The sequence below is a fragment of the Sphaerodactylus townsendi genome, linkage group LG17, assembly GCF_021028975.2.
Source record: "Sphaerodactylus townsendi isolate TG3544 linkage group LG17, MPM_Stown_v2.3, whole genome shotgun sequence".
In the NCBI taxonomy this organism is placed as follows: Eukaryota; Metazoa; Chordata; class Lepidosauria; order Squamata; family Sphaerodactylidae; genus Sphaerodactylus; species Sphaerodactylus townsendi.
Window position 1 is genome coordinate 13,060,270 of NC_059441.1, and position 15,576 is coordinate 13,075,845.

Genomic DNA, 15,576 nt, shown 5'->3' on the forward strand with positions numbered 1-15,576 from the left:
GCCAGGGTACACTGAACCGGCTATTTCTTGGAGTCGTGGAGTTTGGCCAGTGAACGTTATGCTCCATGTTTGTTCAAGTTACTCTCTTGCCTAAGGTAGCTTGCTGAGCAAGTCCTTTTTCTGGGCATGGCTGGTATTGTTAGCTGGAGGAAAAACAGCCTGGGGTATCTAGTTACCAAGGCTCCTTGCAAACAAACTGCGGAGAAGTATTGGCCTCTTCCTGTACTATTCTTCCTTTCTCTTGTGCTGTTTGCGAAGGGCCTGTCTTTCAGCGACGCTCACTGCAGGGTTCTTTCTCCTGCGCCAGAGCCAAATACTTTTTTTCTGCTACTGTCTTCCAGGTTGCTCTTTTCCAAGATCTGGCTACGCTTTGGTTTTTCCTCTTTATAATCGCCTTGGGACAGTTTGCCGCGAATGTCCTTCTGGCACGGAGCTGGAATCGCTTGAATTGTGAGAAACAAAAAGGCATTTTGGACAGAGGAAGTGACTGCGAACGAGCAAAGGGTTGCATTTGGCCACAGAAAACTGAATTGTTATGGTTCTTGATAATGGCATTTCGGTGAGTTAACAGGGCACTCAAGTAGTGTATTCATCAGGCTGGAGTTGAGCCTCTTCCCTGAAACATGGTGGCAGGGCCATCAAGAAGGCACAGAAACACCATTTTGATCCTGAGGTTTCTCCTTTGCTGTGACCCCGTTCCTTTGGCCCATGGCCGGCAAAGTAGGGGAACCCCGTGTCCCGATGACGTTGCAGAAGTCACGGTTGAAGGCCGAGGAGAAGATTTTGGACCTTGACTTCGAGTTGGTGAACGTTCAGTTTAATGAGAAGGGGAGGTACGCTTTGAGGCTGACCGTGGAGAACCCGCTGCTCGAAGGGTCCGGAGCTGGGGTCCGAGTGCGGGTGAACGAGGGAGACCCTCATCACACAAACACAGCCACGACCGATGTCATTGAGCAAACCAACTTGAACGACATCCACTGCTTCGAGAAAAGGCGATTCTTGTTCACTTTGCCCAAAGGTAAGTGGAAGGATTTGGACTGAAGTAACCGCAGAATGTAGAAGGGGGTATTCTAGGTGCCCCAACTACCCACATGGACTCAGAGGCGTACCGGGGGTAAACGGCGCCCGGAGACAAATTGTCTCCAGGATGCCCCCAGGCTCTGCCCCCCCACCCCAGCTCCACCCCGATGCCCCAGGCTCCACCCCTCACTGCCCTCAACCCTGCCCATGTCACCATGGACATGGGCAAGGTCTAGGGTGCCCACCTCCCCCTCCAGACTCCCTCTACTGGCTGGGCTCCCAGGGTGTCCAGGGTGGGGTTGAGAGCACTTGGAGGCAGCAGAAAGTCCAGAATCGGCCCCCCACGTGACCAGGAAGTCCTGCTGCCTCGTTTTTGCGTGCCTCAACTGGCAGGGAAGGGGTTGAAGCGCGCGAAAATGACGAGGCAGCAGGACTTCCTGGTCACGTGGGGGGCCGATTCTGCGCCCCCAGGTGACCAGAAGAGTGGCGCCTGGGGACAAGGGGTACCCCTTGTCCCTAGGTAGATACGCCACTGCATGGACTAGGACTAGGTGATCTCATTATGTGAGTTATTTCAGGATCAGATATAGCTCTCTAATTTCAGTGTAACCGTACTGTGAGTTGCCCATACTCATCTGTTAACACGGAAGCAATCCAGTCACAGAAATGGAGAGATGTATTGTTGAAGACTTTCATGGCTGGAATCAACTGGCTGTAGTGGGGTTTCCAGGTTGGGTGGCCGGGGTCTGGTAGGTTTTGCTCCTGACGTTTCATGTGCCTTTATAACTGGCATCTTATTTAACATCTATATGTGTCCCCTTGCTCAGTTGGTACGGAGCTTTGGGCTGATCTGCCATCAGTATGCTGATGACACTCAGCTCATTCTGTTGATGGAGGGGGGAGCTGCTGCCGCCCCTGCAGCTCTACAGCATTGTCTGGAGGCGGTTGCTGGTTGGTTACAACAGAGCAGGTTATTATTATTATTATTATTATTATTATTATTTATTAAGCTTTTATACCGCCCCATCCCCAAAGGGCTCTGGGCGGTGTACAGCATATCAAATAAACAGTATAAAACAATTAAACAGTTAAAAGCAGCGGTAAGAGCTAAAAATTAATGTACACAATAAGTCTCAGTAGATGAAAGCATAGTTGGCGTCTAGTAATCCAAATTAAATTCCCTCCCCCCCCCGAAAAAGGAAGGCATGGTGAGTCTCATTAGATGGTGAGTGACCAGGTGACAGGCCACAAAGGGGGGGGCACCATCAGCTGTGCCGGGCCTTCCAAAGCGCCCGGCCAAGGAACAGCTCTCACGTCTTACAGGCCCCGCGGAACCTCACCGCTAGGTCCCAGGGTGAGGGGCCCGGACAGCTTGGAGGAAGAAGCGTTCCACCAGGCCGGGCCAGGAGCTGTAAAGTGCCCTGGCCCGTGTGGAGGCCAGCCGTATGCAGCTGAAGGGCCAGGGACCACCAATAAGTTGGCCTCCCCGGCACCGCATCGAGAGAGGCCGTGGCAGGGACATATGGGGTGATGCGGTCTCGAAGATACGATGGTCCCAGGCCGTAAGGGGCCTTAAAGGGTCGAGTACCAACACCTTGAAGGTGATCCGGAATTCCTACTGGGAGCCAGTGCAGCATGGACGCAAAACCGGGCTGGATATGTTCCTGCTATGGGTGGCGCTGCCTGTTAGTAAACGCGCCGCCGCGTGCTGGACCAGTTTCAATCTCCGGATCAGACGCAAGGTTAAAACTTAATCCATCGAAGACGGAGATCCTCTGGCTTGGTCGTGGGGAGGGGTTGGGGACTTCCAGCTGCTTCGTGTGGGAGGGGGGTCAGCATTGGCGCGGACCTCTCCCTCCGCGTCCATAGCCTGTTCGGGGTCCACCTGGATTCGTCTCTTTCAATGGAGACCCAGGTGGCCCACATAACCCGGGTTGCGTTTTTTCATCTTCGGCAGGCCCGATGGCTGGCCCCCTTCCTTCCTTTGGCATCTTGCAAGGGGTAGAAAATGTTGACACAGAGAAATTTTTCTCCCTTTCCCCAATACTAGGAACCAGGGGCATCCACTGAAAATGCTGGGGAAGAATTAGGACTAATAAAAGGAAACACTTCTTCACGCAACGTGTGATCGGTGTTTGGAAGATGCTGCCACAGGAGGTGGTGATGGCCACTCACCTGGATGGCTTTAAAAAGGGCTTGGACAGATTTATGGAGGAGAAGTCGATCTATATGGCTACCGATCTTGATCCTCCTTGATCTGAGATTGCAAATGCCTTAACAGTCCAGGTGCTCGGGAGCAACAGCCGAAGAAGGCCATTGCTTTCGCATCCTGCACGTGAGCTCCCAAGGGCACCTGGTGGGCCACTGCGAGTAGCAGAGAGCTGGACTAGATGGATTCTGGTCTGATCCAGCAGGCTAGTTCTTATGTTCCTATCTTCAGAGGCATGCCCTGGTAAAATATGTTTCTCTGTGATATGCCCCTGAAGATGCCAGCCATTGTGGCACAACAGCCATAGAGGCCGGTGAATTTTCAGGTGCAAAAACCACCGGATCATGGCCACACACAGCCCAGAAAACCCACAACAGCCAAATTGAGAGATGGATTGACAGGCAATAGTCTAGTCAGCTTTAAAAGGAGATTGGACATTTTCATGGAAGAGAGGTCCATTGAGGGCTATTAGATCAGGGGTCTGCAACCTGTGGCTCTCCAGATGTTCATGGGCTACAAATTCCATCAGCCCCTGCCAGCAGAGCCAACTGTAGCCCATGAGCATCTGGAGAGCCACAGGTTGCAGACCCCTGGACTAGATAGAACTTCCTTGTTTAGAGGAAGTAACCCTTAACATCAGAGGTGAAAGGCAGCAACCGTCAGGATGGCTTTGTGCCTTGCTTTGAAGGGCTTCTGGAGGTATCTGGCTGCTATGCGAACCAAGATGGCAGACCAGATGTATCGCTCGTCTGATTAAACACAACCACACATGTTCTAAGATACTGTTGTGCTGCAGGCAGGCAAGGTGTGGTCGGGTCCAGTCTCGCAGGACAGAACAGGTGGAAAACAAGAGCGAAGTCAGGAGCCAGTCCAATGGGTCAAGGCAGGCTGCAGGCGAAGGCATAGTCATGGGTCAGTTCCACAGGTCACGGCACAGGAGATCAGGTAATAAGCTCGAGTTCAGCAGTGGACAAGGCCCACAGAAGCAACAGGAAACACACTTGTTGCACCCAGGCAGAAGCAAGCCCACAGCAAGGCTTATATAGAGAGCCTTGTTCAAGGGGTTGGGATTCTGCAAGGAGTCAATCCTCATCAGATGTAGATTAAGAGGTTAAGAGCAGGTGCATTCTAATCTGGAGGAACCGGGTTTGATTCCCAGCTCTGCCGCCTGAGCTGTGGAGGCTTATCTGGGGAATTCAGATTAGCCTGTACACTCCCACACACGCCAGCTGGGTGACCTTGGGCTAGTCACAGCTTCTCGGAGCTCTCTCAGCCCCACCCACCTCACAGGGTGTTTGTTGTGAGGGGGGAAGGGAAAGGAGATTGTCATCCCCTTTGAGTCTCCTGCAGGAGAGAAAGGGGGGATATAAATCCAAACTCTTCTCTTCTTCTATCTTCCCATATCTTGCTGCCAGACAAGCACTTCTCCTTTGCTTCTGCAGCAGCTGCCTCTGCTTCTGCTTCCTGTGCCCAGCTGGCTCATCACTGGGTTCCTCTGGGGGATCTGCAGGCTCTTGTACCTGCACCTCATCAAGCAGGGAAGGGCTGGGAGTTGGCTTTGCTTCCTGGTCTTTCTCGGGAGCAACCAGCTCTGGCTGCACTGTGTTGCCAGGTTCTGCCTCAGAGTCCTCTGCATCCTGGTAAGTACCCAGGGGCTGGCTCATGACACTGTCCAATGGGGAGGTTTTCCAAAATTTGCAGCTACCACTAAAAAGACCCTCAAGTGTGCCCACAAAACAAGATACTTTGATAGACAGGACAGTCAGGAGAGCCTCTCCCTATAATTTTTAATTCCTGGGTAAGAACATGTCCGAGGAGATGGCCCTCCAGGTGCCCCATTTCTGAACCATTTAGAACTTTTGAAAGGTAGAGCTGCCGCTCACCAATTTCAGAGTTCTGCGCCTGCCGACGTCTGCTAAAAAGAAGAGTTTTGTTTGCCAGGTTTCTGCAAAAACGACAAAAACCACGACGCCAGGCTCCGAATCGAAGCTTTACGTCTCCGTGGCTCCTTCCTGAAGAGTCACATGAAAGCAGGAGAGGCGTTCTTTGCCATTTACCCCCGCACCAACCAACCTCGGATGAATCTCTTTGCGAGCAGAGACGAGGACCTGTACCGGTACGGCGACATCATGGCGTTGTTGCGTGTCAGTAGCGACGACCTGGCGATGCATTGTGGGAGATTGGCTTACACTGTGTCTTTCCACGAGCACCGGCCAGTTGCCAAAGAAGAGACCCCAATTTCTTCCCAACGTTCGCCTTTGCCACCCGCCAAGCAAGACGAGGCTCGTGCTCCGAAAACCAACTCCCCAGCACCTGTTCAATCTCTGGGTATCCCACGGCACACATTTTCTGTTCCACAACCATCCCCTCGATTGTCATCCACGGTGGAATTTCACTCTCATGATGTGAGAAATACCAAGGTAAGAGCCAGTGCAGTGAAATCTCTTATGGTAATTCTGCTATTATTTATTTAAAACAGTTCCACACTGCCTTCCCACTGAGCCAAGGTGGTAAACATTACAATATTTAAAACATCAAAACAGCATTTAAAATATTTATACAATTGGATAAAAAAACATGTAAACATACAAACACAACGCAACTGGGGAGTGGGGCCAATCAGAGTTCCTGGGAGTGCACCGAACCAGAAAGGTCTTCGCCTGCAGGAGGAAGACCATGGTGGAGGGAGACAGGAAATCTTTCTGGGGAGGGGCTTCCAAGGTTTTGGGGCCATGACTGAGAAGGCCCCCACTCATTTGGTGGGGGTGCCCAAAACAGGCTAGTTGGAAAGGAAAGAGAAAGAATAAGAGAGTATAAAGTTTGGATTGATGCCCTGCCTTTCTCTCCTGTAGGCAGATTCAAGGTGGCCTACAAACTCCTTTCCTTTCTTCACCCCACAACAGATACCTTGTGAAGTAGGTAGGGCTGAGAGACTTCCGAAGAACTGTGACTGGCCCAAGGTCGCCCAGCTTGTGTCATATGTATCAGTGGGGAAACAAATCCAGCTCATCAGTTAAAAGTCTGTTGCTCATGTGGAGAAGTGAGGAATCAGACAAGTTCTCCAGATTAGAGTCCACCAGGGGAGACCAATGTTTAAAGCAACCGCTATACAGCTAGCCAATATGATTAATGGATTAAGCCCAAAATGTTGGCACTGTGGAAAACAGGGAGCATATTATATTCATATGTGGATAGAATGTAAAGTGGTAAAAAAGTTTTGGGAAAACATTTTGAAATATGTAGGTTAGTAAAAGTAAAAATTGATGTAAACAATGATTTATTAATAGTGGGAATAATAGATGATATAAGAGTAAATAGAACTTTGGAACCAATGTATAAAATAATGATCAGAGCAGCACATGCAGTGTTAGCGTTGGGCTGGAAAGATAACAAGAAATGGACAGTCTCAAAATGGCTAGAATATATTTGGGAACAGATACAGCTAGAAATTTTTGAGAGACTGGCAAAAAATACACTATGGCAAGAGAAATTAGAAGATATGAAATTATGGACATTGTATGAGAAATGGATGGAAGAAGCCGGATTTAACGAAGAACTATGGAACAAGAGAATAAGAAGAATGAACCTTCTGCTGCTTGCTTGAATAACCAATGAAAAGAAGGGGGAGGGGGGGGGGAGAAAAAGGAAAAATGTATAGTTTGAATAAATATATTGAATGTAACAAATATAACAATATTCTATACAATAAAAATTATTTTTAAAAAACCCCCAATGTTTAAAGCAACTTGCAGGGAAAACAAAATATATCACTTCTGTTTCCAGCAGCTGCTTTCAGAATCTCCTGAACCTGGGCAGCAAACCTCTCCAGAGATATCGAAAGATCTTGCCGATGAAGGGCTTCCTTCGTCTCTACCCTCCTCCTCCTCTTCCTCACCATCGATTCTGAGACGATTACCGAGTGACAGCAGTTTACATCTTCCTTCACCAGGATACAGCCCAAAGCTGGACTTTGAAGATACCTTTTTAGGGGTCCAGGTAAGCGAAAAAATCTTGCAGTCTGTGCAGTGGGTAATACCTACAACAGTGATGGCGAACCTTTTTGAGACCGAGTGCCCAAATTGCAACCCAAACTCCACTTAGAGCAGCAGTGGCGTAGGAGGTTAAGAGCTCGTGTATCTAATCTGGAGGAACTGGGTTTGATTCCCAGCTCTGCCGCCTGAGCTGTGGAGGCTTATCTGGGGAATTCAGATTGGCCTGTACACTCCCACACACGCCAGCTGGGTGACCTTGGGCTAGTCACAGCTTCTCGGAGCTCTCTCAGCCCCACCTACCTCACAGGGTGTTTGTTGTGAGGGGGGAAGGGCAAGGAGATTGTCAGCCCCTTTGAGTCTCCTGCAGGAGAGAAAGGGGGGATAAAAATCCAAACTTTTCTAAAAAAAAACCACCCTCTTATTTATCGCAAAGTGCCAATCCAGCAATTTAACCTGAATGCTGAGGTTTTAGTTTAGAAAAAAACCAGTTGGCTCCCTCTTCCTCTGCCACACCCGCTCAAGTAGGGGCCAGCCTGCTCTAGCCTCCAGCAAGTCCCATGCACACCGCTCTGTGGTGTGCGCCCCCCCCTTAAGGCAGCAGCCACCTGGAGCACAGGCACCAGGCCCGCCAGCCAAGTCCTCCCTGCTCACCGCAGTGCGCGCACATCATGCTCAGTGACCCAGGCCAGCCTAGATGTGTGTGTGTGTGGGGGGGATGATTTTCCACCCCCACATGATGAACTCTGTGTGCGCGTGCCCACAGAGAGGGCTCCGAGTGCCACCTCTGGCACCCGTGCCATAGGTTCGCCATCACTGACCTACAATGTAAGCTCTGCCTCCAAACATTTAGGGCTGTTGTTACCAAGGTCATAGAGTCTTTTTTAGCTGCCATATTTCCAGCTGAGCTTTTCGGATTAACGAATGGGGGGTAAAAAAACCCTAACAATTCCACCCAGCAGTCAGAAACTCTCCTCTTGCCAAGACCAGCTTTTTGTGAGTGTTTTCTGGTTCGTGAGTTGTTAGTGTTCGAAATCGCTCTTGAATAATAGCAGCTGTATTTAAGATTAGAAGCTTAAATAATAACTTCCTTAGGTTACCCCATAATCCTTTCAACAGCCCTGCTGGGCTTGTAGCTATGGTAATTAAGGAGGATAAGTTCATAAACCGTGGTGAAAAATCAAACCTGGGAGGTATTTTGAACGGTCAGAGTTGGGTTGGTGAGATGGCGGAAATGCACAGTTCTGCCTCATTGTGGAGAAGGTGTTGAGTTTTTTTAAAAACCAGAAATTCTTCTATTTCATTTTTTTCACATCCTTTAAATGGAAATGCTACTGATGACAAATTCTTCAGCAGGGCAAGTCCGTACAATGATGTGGCCGGTCTCTATCCGGCCTTTTACCCGGGCCAGGAGAGCAGCAGTGGCGTAGTGGTTAAGAGCAGGTGCGTTCTAATCTGGAGGAACCGGGTTTGATTCTCCGCTCTGCTGCCTGAGCTGTGGAGGCTTATCTGGGGAATTCAGATTAGCCTGTGCACTCCCACACACGCCAGCTGGGTGACCTTGGGCTAGTCACAGCTTTCCGGAGCTCTCTCAGCCCCAGGAGATATAAAGGGGGGATATAAATCCAAACTCCTCCTCCTCCTCCTCCTCCTCCTCCCCCTCCTCTTCTTCTTCTTCTTCTTCTTCTTCTTCTTCTTCTTCTTCTCTCTTTCTCTTTCTCTTCTTCTTCTTCTTTCTCTTCTCTCTTTCTCTCTTCTCTTTCTCTTTCTCTTTCTCTTCTCTTTCTTCTTCTCTCTTCTCTCTTCTTCTCTTCTTCCTTTTCTCTCTCTTCTTCACGGCCCTGCTCTGTCTCCTCGCTTCTGGTGGAACCCTCTTCCACCTGCTGTTAGGGCCTTGCGGGACTTTCGTGAGTTCTTTAGGGCCTGCAAAACTGAGTTGTTCCACTGGCCTTTTGGGGGAGGCTGGCCGTGGACTGCCTGCCCCCTCTTGATGCCCCCACGGTTTACCTTTGCCCCATCTCCAGCATTGCCTTGTATGACATCTCTGTTATTTTTGGCATTGCTGATCCCCTCCCGGCCTTAGGATCGGATGCCACCAATTAATGTGGGTTTTATGATAACGTTGCTGTTGTGATTTTAAGGGATTTTGCTGTTTGATGTTTATAACTTGTTTTTTTCTTATTGTGTATTGTTTGTTATTGCATACCTCCCAGAGCACTTCAGGGGTGGGCAGTTTATGAAATTTAATAATAATAATACTCCAGCATTTCAGCTCCATCCTTGTGTGTGTAATGCTCCATCAAGTCACTTCTGACCTATGGTAGCCATATAAATCAGTGGCCTCCAAAATGTCCTATCCATTAATAGCCTTGCTCAGGTCTTGCAACTGGGGGTGTGTGGCTTCCTTTACAGAATGAATCTTGTTGGTACTTTTCCCTGTCTTTTGAATTCTGTGTACAGTGGAACCTCAGTTTTCATTGGTAATCTGTCTGAAAAGAATCGATGAAAAACTGGTGAAAACCGCGGCAAACTTTTCCATAGGAATCAATGTAAATCCAATTAATCCATTCTAGACACTCCAAAAAAACATGCCATAAACACATTTTTGGTGAATAAACACAGTGTTTAATGCTGAAAACAGTAACAAACAATAACACTAGGACCAGATTCAGAGCCAGTGGACCAATGTCGCACCAGAAAGCTGTCCCAAGAGGTCTGTTTCTGACGCCTCTTTAAGATTTGTCTGAAATGGGGCATGATGTTGTCATTAAAGACACGGCCATTGGGGCATGATGTTGTCATTAGAGACACGGCCTGCAACAGCTTTGTCCGGGTGATTTTTCTCCACAAACCCCTGCACCTCACTGCAAATCGGTGAAAACCGAGACAAATTTTTCACTGAAAAAATCGATGAAAACCAAAACCGATGAAAACCGAAGGCAATGAAAACCAAGGTTCCACTGTACACCAGGAGAGCAAAAATCTGAGCAGAAATGGGAGGGGTGTGTGTGGAAGCTTGGCTTTTTCAGAGTTTGAAGGTACAGCAATTTGAAACATTTGCACATTGAAATTCTGCAATTTGACTTGAAAAACATGTCAGCCTGTCTAGTTCAATGGTTTTAAATATCTTTTTTAAAAATCCTTAATTGGGACCTAAGTGGGATTGAATCCACCCTCCAAGGGATCTCTGTTGGTTGGGGATCAGTTGTCATTTTGGGAGATTTCCAGCCCTATCTGATATGTAGGGCATTTTACCCCTTGATGCAATGTTGGCAATCCACCTTGGTTCTCAGATACAAAACCAAACAGGCCGTGGGAGATGTCTCAGATGAAGCACCGAGCAATTTGGGAAGTGCATGGAAATGCTACTGATGCCCACCTAGAGCCAGCATGACATTGTGGTTAAGAGCAAGTGGATTTTAATCTGGAGAACCGGGTTTGATTCCCCACTCCTCCACCTGAGTGGCGGAGGCTTATCTGGTGAACCAGATTTGTTTCCGCACTCCTACATTCCTGCTGGGTGACCTTGGGCCAGTCACAGTTTTCTCTAAACTCTACCAGCCCCACCTATCTCACAAGGTGTCTGTTGTGGGGAGAGGAAGGGAAAGGAGCTTGTCAGCCACCTTGAGTCTCCTTACAGGAGAGAAAGGTGGGGCATAAATCCTTCCTCCTGCTCCTCCTCCTCCTCCTCCTCCTCCTTCCCCTTGTAGGTGTTTAATGAGCGAAGGATATGTGTTCAGTGGGGGTGTGGGGAGGGAAAGAATAGAAGGCGAGTACATCCCCTTTTTGTGTCTGTAATATATGGGGAAATTGCTGCCTTTAGATTAGAATTACCAAAGCACTGATTGAGCCTGCCTGCCAAATGTCTAGATGCAAGCCGGGTGGGGGGGGTGGGTGGGAAGAGATCGATAGTAATCAGCCGTGCACTGTAGTTATTGTAAGGGCAAGTTAAAGCGTCAGGCTGAACAGAGGGGTGAGGGATGGAGAGACATTAGCAAACGCTATTTATAATGCCTCATCTCAGGCCTCTGGGGTGAAGCAGCGATTAAAAAAAAAGTGGTGATAAAACTACACCGTGCTGAGGTCACTCTGGAAATATCGGCCAGGGCAACTGTGTTTAAAAATTAAAAGCTGTGTGTTAACTCTCCACGAAGAAGAAGAAGAAGAAGAAGGAGGAGGAGGAGGAGGAGGAGGAGGAGGAGAGAAAGGGGGGATATAAATCCAAACTCCTCCTCCTCCTCCTCCTCCTCCTCTTCTTCTTCTTCTTCTTCTTCTTCTTCTTCTTCTTCTTCTTCTAAATCCTGGTAAATGTTCACCTTTTCAGTTACATATTCAAGGGCTGGTGAATGCGGCTACTGCTTTTACAAATCTATTTGCTGAGAAACGAGAAGCCCTGCCGGATCAGACTGGCGGTCCATTTTGTCTGGGCTTCTTTCCCAGGATAGCTTTTCATGTGCCCAATGATGCCTACAAGCTTTGGTTTCCTGTCCAACTCCCGCTGTTCCTCATCAGCTGGTATTCACAGGTATTCTGTCTTTGATGCCACCGGAAAAGTCACCTTGGTAGGCACATCTGGGTCACAGATTTGTGTGAATCTGGACCGGTTTTAAGTACATTCCTGGAGGTTTGGGGGTGAGCTGGGGAAGGCAGGCGTGGAGGCTGGACCTCAAAGGGGTGTAGTGGTTAAGAGCAGGTGGATTCTTATCTGGAGAAAGGGGTTTGATTCCCCACTCCTCCACCTGAGTGGCGGAGGCTTATCTGGTGAACCAGGTGTGTTTCTGCAGTCCTACATTCCTGCTGGGCGACCTTGGGCCAGTCACAGTTCTTGGGAACTCTCTCAGTCTCACCTACCTCACAAGGTGTCTGTTGTGAGGAGAGGAAGGGAAAGGAGCTTGTAGGCCACCTTGAGTCTCCTTACAGGAGAGAAAGGTGGGGTATAAATTCAAAACTCTTCTTTTTCTTCTCTTCAGTGCAGCATAATGCCATAGATCTGCCCTTTAAAGCAGCTATTTTTTTCCAGACCTGGAGATCAATCATAATTTCAGGGGATCTCTCATCTCCACCTGGAAGCTTGCAACCCCATGGGGTTTTTCCCTGGGTGTACACCGCAGAAAGACCTTCATCACTGCAGTCTACGGACTGTGCTGGGTTAAACTCTGCCTGCTGCGGAAACATCCTAGTCAGCAAAGAGATGGCTATAATTTTAAGGGGAAGGGAGCTGATAGGACGGGAAGGAAAATGGAGGGTGAGTGATCGGTGCAGGATTTATGGGCGCTGCAATGCAAGCAATTCCCTGATTCCTGAAAAGCGCAAAGGAGGTCAAAACTGAGGCGAGGGGGCGATTGATCAGCACACAGCTTTTTCAGGAAGGTAGAAGTGAAGAGTGATGGAATATCTGCTGGCCAGAAATGTCGTTCTAGTGCAGCAGTGGCGAACCTATGGCACGGGTGCCAGAGGTGGCACTCAGAGCCCTCTCTGTGGGCACACACAAACAGAGTCGCACCCCCCTCCCCACACACACATCTAGGCTGGCCTGGGCCGCTGGGCTCGATTATTAGCATGAAACTTAAGACCTAGTTTTGGGGAAGCAGTGTTGGTAATCCTGTTAAGCGCTGTTAAACCCCACTGATTTTCATGCGAAGAACTAAAGCGTGATCCTTTACCTGGGAGTAAGCTCGGTTGCTGGCAATGGGGCTTGCTTCTGAGTAAACCCTCCTAGGGGCGTGATTCACCCGTCAGAAGAGTTGCACGGTTGCTTCAAAGCAAAGCCATTGACTACCACCAAGCTTACTCCCGAGTAACGCGCACCTCGGAGCCAACCATTTTTTCTAAACTAAAACCTCAGTATTCAGGTTAAATTGCCGCGTTGGCACTTTGTGATAAATAAGTGGGTTCTGGGTTGCAATTTGGGCACTCGGTCTCGAAAAGGTTCTCCATCACTGTTCTAGTGGGTCCACCCCACCCCACCCACACACACTGTTTTCCATTCTCCCTGTCAGTTTCCATGAACAAGGCACCGCACCCTTAGGGTGAATTCAGATTTTGCAACCCTGCTGATTCGACACCAGTTTTCTGTTCCGATATTGCTGTTCCTTGGAATGGGATCTGGATGGCCTAATCCTGTCAGGTCCTGGATGCTAAACAGGGCTGGTCCTGCTTAGGACTTGGTTGGGAGACTATTGAAGAGGTCCAGGATTAATACACAGTGACAGGCAGCGGCAAACTGGCCTGCTTGCCTCTTGCCTTCAAGTCCTTCTGCGGTTACCGTACATCAGCTGAACCAAGAGCCAGCGTGGTGTAGTGGTTAAGAGCAGGTGGATTCTAATCTGGAGAACGGGGTTTGATTCCCCACTCCTCCACTTGAGTGGCAGAGGCTTATCTGGTGAACCAGATGTGTTTCCGCACTCCTGCATTCCTGCTGAGTGACCTTGGGCTAGTCCAGAGGTGGGATCCAGCAGGTTCTCACAGGTTCCCGAGAGTAGGTTACTAATTATTTGTGTGTGCTGAGAGGGGGTTACTAATTGGTGATTTTGCCATGTGATTTTTGCCTTAGTTACGCCCCTCCTCTCAGCAGTAGCACGCAGAAGCAGTCTAGCAGGAGGTGCACCGGCGCGCGTGGCAGCCTGCGCCTGCGTGCATTCGTTTCCCGCCCAAGGACCGGCGCAGCGGCCGCGTCCTTGCCACAGCCCCGCCCAGGATTGCCCCGCCCCGGAATGCCCGGCCATGCCCCCCTTGTGCCCCGCCCAGCCCCATTGGCACTACGCCACAGTTTGAATCCCACCACCATGGGAACCTGTTGCTAAATTTTTTGGATCCCACCACTGGGCTAGTCACAGTTCTCTCAGCCCCACCTACCTCACAAGGTGTCTGTTGTGGGGGGAGGAAGGGAAAGGATCTTGTAAGGTCCCTTGAGGCTCCTTACAGGAGAGAAAGTTGGAGTATAAATCCAAACTCCTCTTCTTCTTCTTCACCCCACTAATCCCTTGTGTGGATCAAACTGGAGGGTCTTTATTTTTGTCCTGTTTTCTGACTCTGCGTTGTACATTCAAATGAAAAAAAAAATCACACTTTGTTCTATGTTGTTCCAGCATTATGCATGTTGGATGTGACAAAGGAGTGTGCGTTATGTATAAAAACCATGCAACGTGTCCACTCAGTCCAAACAAGAAAACTTACAACCTGCAGAAAGCAGAGAGCCGAAAACATGGGCAAAAATCATAAATGAACGTAAAGTGAAATAAAATAGGGGGCATTTGCCGATTCCTATTACATTTGAGCTCCTCAAGAGCTTTTCCCCTGGTTTGTGTGTTGGCCGTGCTTTCTTTCAGCTATCAGCTTATGTGAATGTGCAAAACGTCGGGATTTTATGCAGGCATGGGGCTAGGAGGGAATTAGAGATGGATTGCAAAGACCTTCCAGGGGACCAAGCTGCCACTGAGTATATTCTGCGCCTGCATCCCCGAGTCCGTGTAATGTATTCTTTGGCACGTGCAAAGATGCTCAGCTGTTTGCACGGGCGTCTCGTAAGCATGGCAGGAAAAGAAAGCTCTGCGGCGGCTCTGATGTATACATTTAAGGTTACTCCGACATTAGGATGCGCAAGGACGTTCTATCAGGAAACGGATTGATCTCGTGCAAAGCTTCAGTGCCCGACTCGGCGGACTGCTCGGAGGGAGAGTTTGGAGCCCGGGCTGCCTGGTCAAGAACATTTAGCATTCAGCAACGTTGTGTACATTATGAATAATAAGGATGGCTGCCAACCTCCCAGTTGGACCTGTAGATCTCTTGGATTCGCAACTGAGCTCTGGGCTACAGAGAAAACTGGCTGTTTTGGAGGGTTGTATCACATTCCCGCTAGCACAGGTGTCAAACTCGCAGCCCTCCAGATGCTACGGACTACAGTTCCCATCATCCCCTGCCAGCATGATGCTGGCAGGGGATGATGGGAACTGTAGTCCGTAACATCTGGAGGGCCACGAGTTTGGCACTTATGCACGATATCTCCCCTCCCCAAATCTCATATCTCCCAGCCTCGGCCCTCCAAATCTCCGTTGATTTTCCCAACCCAGAGTTTGCAACTCTAATAACGACAGGCTTGTTGGCATAAAAATGCAAGGCTCTTTGTGGGTTCACAGGGCCTGGCTTGAAATGGGGACTATTTGTGTAACGAACTGAGTCCAGGCAACAAGAATCGCACACATTCCAATCCCCTCTTCACAATTTGATTCCCGGGTTTGAGTCCCCGTTCCTCCACCTGAGTGGCAGAGGCTTATCTGGTGAACCAGAGGTGTTTCCGCGCTCCCACATTCCTGCTGGGTGACCTGGGGCTGATCACAGTTTTCTCTCAGCCCCACCTGC

The 15,576-nt window shown here is 49.3% G+C and overlaps 1 protein-coding gene and 1 pseudogene across 1 annotated transcript in view; both read left to right on the forward strand.

The window, feature by feature from the left end:
• The first annotated feature begins 265 nt into the window (after positions 1-265).
• CCDC33 (coiled-coil domain containing 33) overlaps positions 266-15,576 on the forward strand; it is a 149,059-nt gene continuing 133,748 nt past the window's right edge. Inside the window, exons 1-3 of the mRNA XM_048519734.1 lie at positions 266-1,018; positions 5,171-5,649; positions 7,013-7,225. Coding sequence (XP_048375691.1) covers positions 709-1,018; positions 5,171-5,649; positions 7,013-7,225 — 1,002 coding nt within the window. The 5' untranslated portion in view covers positions 266-708. The remainder of the gene's footprint in view (positions 1,019-5,170; positions 5,650-7,012; positions 7,226-15,576) is intronic.
• LOC125424788 lies at positions 14,054-14,153 on the forward strand (annotated as a pseudogene).